This window comes from Arctopsyche grandis, chromosome 4, assembly GCF_051622035.1.
Source record: "Arctopsyche grandis isolate Sample6627 chromosome 4, ASM5162203v2, whole genome shotgun sequence".
In the NCBI taxonomy this organism is placed as follows: Eukaryota; Metazoa; Arthropoda; class Insecta; order Trichoptera; family Hydropsychidae; genus Arctopsyche; species Arctopsyche grandis.
Window position 1 is genome coordinate 33,099,641 of NC_135358.1, and position 5,636 is coordinate 33,105,276.

Here is a 5,636-nt window from a genome sequence, read left to right on the forward strand (position 1 = left end):
TTTTATGTTTCTCGAGAGTAGATTTTTCAGTAAATGATTTCAGACAAATTTCACACTTGTATGGCTTTTCCCCTGTGTGATATCTCAAATGTATCACAAGTGTATCTTTTCGAGTAAATAATTTTAAACAAATGTCACATTTGTATGGTTTTATTCCAGCATGCAATTCTTTATGGTACTTGAGAAGAGATTTTTGAGTAAATGATTTCAGACAAATTTCACACTTGTACGGCTTTTCCCCCGTGTGAGACCTCAAATGTCTCACAAGATCATTTTCACAAACATATGATTTTAAACAAATTTCACATTTGTGTGGTTTTATCCCAGCATGCAATTTTTTATGTTTCTGGAGATTAGATTTTTCAGTAAATGATTTCAGACAAATTTCACATTTATGCGGTTTTATCCCAGCATGCAATTTTTTATGTTTCTGGACATTAGATTTGTCAGTAAATGATTTCAGACAAATTTCACATTTATGTGGTTTTATCCCAGCATGCAATTTTTTATGTCTCTGGAGATAAAATTTTTCAGTAAATGATTTCAGACAAATTTCACATTCATGTGGTTTTATTCCAGCATGCATTTTTTTATGTTTCTGGAGATAAGATTTTTCAGTAAATGATTTCAGACAAATTTCACACTTGTATGGCTTTTCCCCTGTGTGATATCTCAAATGTAACACAAGTGTATCTTTTCGAGTAAATGATTTTAAACAAATGTCACATTTGTATGTTTTTATTCCAGCATGCATTTTTTTATGGGTCTTGAGACGAGATTTTTGAGTAAATGATTTCAGACAAATTTCACACTTGTACGGCTTTTCCCCTGTGTGAGACCTCAAATGTCTCACAAGATCATTTTCACAAACATATGATTTTAAACAATTTTCAGACTTGTGTGGTTTTATCCCAGCATGCAATTTTTTATGTTTCTGGAGATAAGATTTTAAAGTAAATGATTTCAGACAAATTTCACACTTGTAAGGCTTTTCACCCGTGTGAGATTTTAAATGTGCGACAAGTGTATATTTTTGAATAAATGATCTTAGACAAATTTCACATTTATGTGGTTTTATCCCAGCATGCAATTTTTTATGTGTCTGGAGATTAGATTTTTGAGTAAATGATTTCAGACAAATTTCACACTTGTAAGGCTTTTCACCCGTGTGAGATTTTAAATGTGCGACAAGTGTATATTTTTGAATAAATGATCTTAGACAAATTTCACATTTATGTGGTTTTATCCCAGCATGCAATTTTTTATGTTTCTGGAGATAAGATTTTTCAGTAAATGATTTCAGACAAATTTCACATTTATGTGGTTTTATCCCAGCATGCAATTTTTTATGTTTCTGCAGATTAGATTTTTCAGTAAATGATTTCAGACAAATTTCACATTTATGCGGTTTTATCCCAGCATGCATATTTTTATGTTTCTCGAGAGTAGATTTTTCAGTAAATGATTTCAGACAAATTTCACACTTGTATGGCTTTTCCCCTGTGTGATATCTCAAATGTATCACAAGTGTATCTTTTCGAGTAAATGATTTTAAACAAATGTCACATTTGTATGGTTTTATTCCAGCATGCAATTTTTTATGGTTCTTGAGAAGAGATTTTTGAGTAAATGATTTCAGACAAATTTCACACTTGTACGGCTTTTCCCCCGTGTGATATCTCAAATGTATCACAAGTGTATCTTTTCGAGTAAATGATTTTAAACAAATGTCACATTTGTATGGTTTTATTCGAGCATGCAATTTTTTATGTTTCTGGAGATTAGATTTTTCAGTAAATGATTTCAGACAAATTTCACACTTGTATGGCTTTTCCCCTGTGTGATATCTCAAATGTAACACAAGTGTATCTTTTCGAGTAAATGATTTTAAACAAATGTCACATTTGTATGTTTTTATTCCAGCATGCATTTTTTTATGGGTCTTGAGACGAGATTTTTGAGTAAATGATTTCAGACAAATTTCACACTTGTACGGCTTTTCCCCTGTGTGAGACCTCAAATGTCTCACAAGATCATTTTCACAAACATATGATTTTAAACAATTTTCAGACTTGTGTGGTTTTATACCAGCATGCAATTTTTTATGTTTCTGGAGATAAGATTTTAAAGTAAATGATTTCAGACAAATTTCACACTTGTAAGGCTTTTCACCCGTGTGAGATTTTAAATGTGCGACAAGTGTATATTTTTGAATAAATGATCTTAGACAAATTTCACATTTATGTGGTTTTATCCCAGCATGCAATTTTTTATGTGTCTGGAGATTAGATTTTTGAGTAAATGATTTCAGACAAATTTCACACTTGTAAGGCTTTTCACCCGTGTGAGATTTTAAATGTGCGACAAGTGTATATTTTTGAATAAATGATCTTAGACAAATTTCACATTTATGTGGTTTTATCCCAGCATGCAATTTTTTATGTTTCTGGAGATAAGATTTTTCAGTAAATGATTTCAGACAAATTTCACATTTATGTGGTTTTATCCCAGCATGCAATTTTTTATGTTTCTGCAGATTAGATTTTTCAGTAAATGATTTCAGACAAATTTCACATTTATGCGGTTTTATCCCAGCATGCATATTTTTATGTTTCTCGAGAGTAGATTTTTCAGTAAATGATTTCAGACAAATTTCACACTTGTATGGCTTTTCCCCTGTGTGATATCTCAAATGTATCACAAGTGTATCTTTTCGAGTAAATAATTTTAAACAAATGTCACATTTGTATGGTTTTATTCCAGCATGCAATTCTTTATGGTACTTGAGAAGAGATTTTTGAGTAAATGATTTCAGACAAATTTCACACTTGTACGGCTTTTCCCCCGTGTGAGACCTCAAATGTCTCACAAGATCATTTTCACAAACATATGATTTTAAACAAATTTCACATTTGTGTGGTTTTATCCCAGCATGCAATTTTTTATGTTTCTGGAGATTAGATTTTTCAGTAAATGATTTCAGACAAATTTTACATTTATGTGGTTTTATCCCAGCATGCAATTTTTTATGTTTCTGGAGATTAGATTTTTCAGTAAATGATTTCAGACAAATTTCACATTTATGTGGTTTTATCCCAGCATGCAATTTTTATGTTTCTCGAGAGTATATTTTTCAGTAAATGACTTCAGACAAATTTCACACTTGTATGGCTTTTCCCCTGTGTGAGATCTCAAATGTGACATAAGTTTACTTTTAGAAATAAATGATTTTAAACAAACGCTACATTTATGTGGTTTTATCCTAACATGCAATTTTTTATGGATATCGAGGAAAGATTTTTTAGTAAATGTTTTTAGACAAACTTCACACTTGTAAGTATTTTCCTCCTTGTGAGATCTCAAATGTGACACAAGTTCTTTTTTTCGAAAAAATGATTTTAAACAAATATCACATTCGAACAGCTTTTCCTCAGGATGTGATCTTTTGAGTAAAATAAATTCAGATTCATTGGGAAATGACTTTAAGCACATTTCACTATTATTTCCGTGAATTGTCGATTGTGAAGGCTCATCGTCCCATATTAAATCTTCCAATAAAATTTCTTCAGTCTTGATCTTCAAGCAATCGTCTAACCTCAATTGAGACGATTCGTTGTTTCGAAAACAAGCCTTTCGAAAGCTGATCAACAATTCCAGACTGGTCTTACACGAAAGACACACCCTGTCTGGCAACCTATCGCCTCTGTTAACCTGCAGATGGAAAAAGTAGGATCAAGCGGTGAGAAGAGTTAACGACAATAATTGTGACCTGTAACCAGCACCGACCTGAATTTGACAGCAGGTCCGAATGAGTTGCTCCAGACGCTTTGGATGAGGATCGCCGAAGAGGGAGACGGAAGATGCGGCCGGAGCTGGTCCAAGACAAAGCCTGCACTCCATCGTCCCTGTGTTGAACTCTTGACAGCAACCAGATCGGCTTGCCCTCACCTTGCTATTTTTTTCAGTGACATAATTTGGTCTAAATGTGGTACTATGTAGTTATACCAGAGAAATGTAAGGCCACAAATTATTTGGTTAGTTTATAATTCTAAAAGGTAAACGGACTACTAGTCAAATGTGAACCTGTCACAGGACAACTGGTCGCTCTAGATCGGTCACTCGTGATCATCCGTCACGCTAAAACTGGTCATGAGAAAACTAGTCACACGCTAAAACTGGTCACGAGAAAACTGGTCACACCCAAAAATTTAAAATTGGTCACACAAACAATATTATTCTCAAATACTTTTTATTTACGAAATTTTTATTATTATCGACTAGCCGCTTAGACGCCCAGCCGACGCGCTGAGCGTATAATAGAAACGGCTGTTTGCGCCTTAAGACGCTTTGGGCAGCTAAGCGGCTAGACATATGTTCGAGCCAGTTTTAGCGTGACGGATGATCACGAGTGACCGATTTAGAGCGACCAGTTGTCCTGTGACAGGTTCACATTTGACTAGTAATCACCGAACGTTCCAAAAGTGGTCAGTAAAAAAATGAAAAATTTATCAGTAGTCAATTATAAACTTGATCAGCAACTTATTCTAAATGAACATTAGAATATAATAAACGAGCGGTAATTTCAACAGTACAACGAATAAGAGCCAAATTTCAACAGTACAGCGATTGAGATTTCTTTTGAGAACCAAAATTCTTTAACTTACATAAATTATATACGGGTATATTGGTTCACTTCCAAAAGGTTCAATGACACAATGTACCCGACAATTAGTTCATTGGCAATATGTCCACGCGACAAAATGTTAAAAATTCCTCGACCGTATCGAAAATTTTCGAAATTTAATTGAAAAGTAACTTTTAATTGTATTATATATATATCGCGGATTTTATTGAATTAATGGGAATGCTGCAGGTTTGTGGTTATTACAGCAGGGAGATTTTCCTAAAACAAATAAAATAGTAAAAGTAATATAAAATTAATATTATATCGTGTTGATGAACTATTTTTTTAAATCTAATATATAATTTTGAAAGAGACTAAACAATGGCGAAGATTTGAAAAAAGATTTGATTTGGCGAAAGAGACTAAAAAACAGCATTCATCCGTCCAAATGCACTCCATCCTAATTTCATACGTATCTTTATCTCTTCATCTTTACTACCAGACATGTCAATTATTTGACCCAAATATAAATAATTATTTACTACTTCTACTGGTTTATCATCTAATGGGATGCTATCAGGCATGCAATAACTATTGAACATTAGTTTGGTCTTATCTACGTTAATTTTTAATTCTACTTTTCTACTTTCCCTATCGAGCTGTGTTAGTCTGCTAAGTAGGTCAGACTAGCTGTACAGTGTACTGATATCTAATAGCATAGTGTCAATCTAACATTAATTGGTGATGTGCCAATCACCATACACCAGCCTGCAGTCCCTCTTCCGCACTATTAAATAAAGGAAAGTAAAAACGAACAGAAAGAATTATTATTAACAATATCAACTACACATTTTTCCATGGTCACAGTCAGCTGAATCACGAGCTATTAAAACTATATCGTTTGCGAACCGAAGGTGACTCAAGAAGCGACCGTTGATGCTTACTCCGGCTGTGTCCCATTCCAAGTTCCTGAAAACTCCCTCAAGCACCGCATTGAATAACTTGGGTGAGA

The 5,636-nt window shown here is 33.5% G+C and overlaps 1 protein-coding gene across 4 annotated transcripts; it reads right to left on the bottom strand.

Moving 5' to 3' along the window:
- Window positions 1-1,146: 1,146 nt before the first annotated feature.
- Window positions 1,147-4,134, bottom strand: LOC143911142 (uncharacterized). 4 transcript variants are annotated; one of them, XR_013260552.1, is made up of 3 exons: window positions 3,787-4,134; window positions 2,575-3,711; window positions 1,147-1,819 (listed from the first exon to the last, which is right to left on the bottom strand). XR_013260552.1 is itself a non-coding variant. In XM_077429903.1 (3 exons), the coding sequence occupies exons 1-2, from the start codon at window positions 3,898-3,900 to the stop codon at window positions 3,091-3,093; spliced, it is 735 nt and encodes a 244-aa protein (XP_077286029.1). In that variant the 5' UTR covers window positions 3,901-4,108; the 3' UTR covers window positions 2,617-2,827; window positions 3,079-3,090. The 4 variants fall into 4 exon arrangements, 2 of the variants coding, with proteins under 2 accessions (XP_077286028.1, XP_077286029.1); XR_013260553.1 differs by having other exon boundaries at window positions 1,357-2,071; window positions 2,911-3,711; window positions 3,787-4,108; XM_077429903.1 differs by lacking the exon at window positions 1,147-1,819 and having other exon boundaries at window positions 2,617-2,827; window positions 3,079-3,711; window positions 3,787-4,108.
- Between the last annotated feature and the right edge of the window lie 1,502 nt (window positions 4,135-5,636).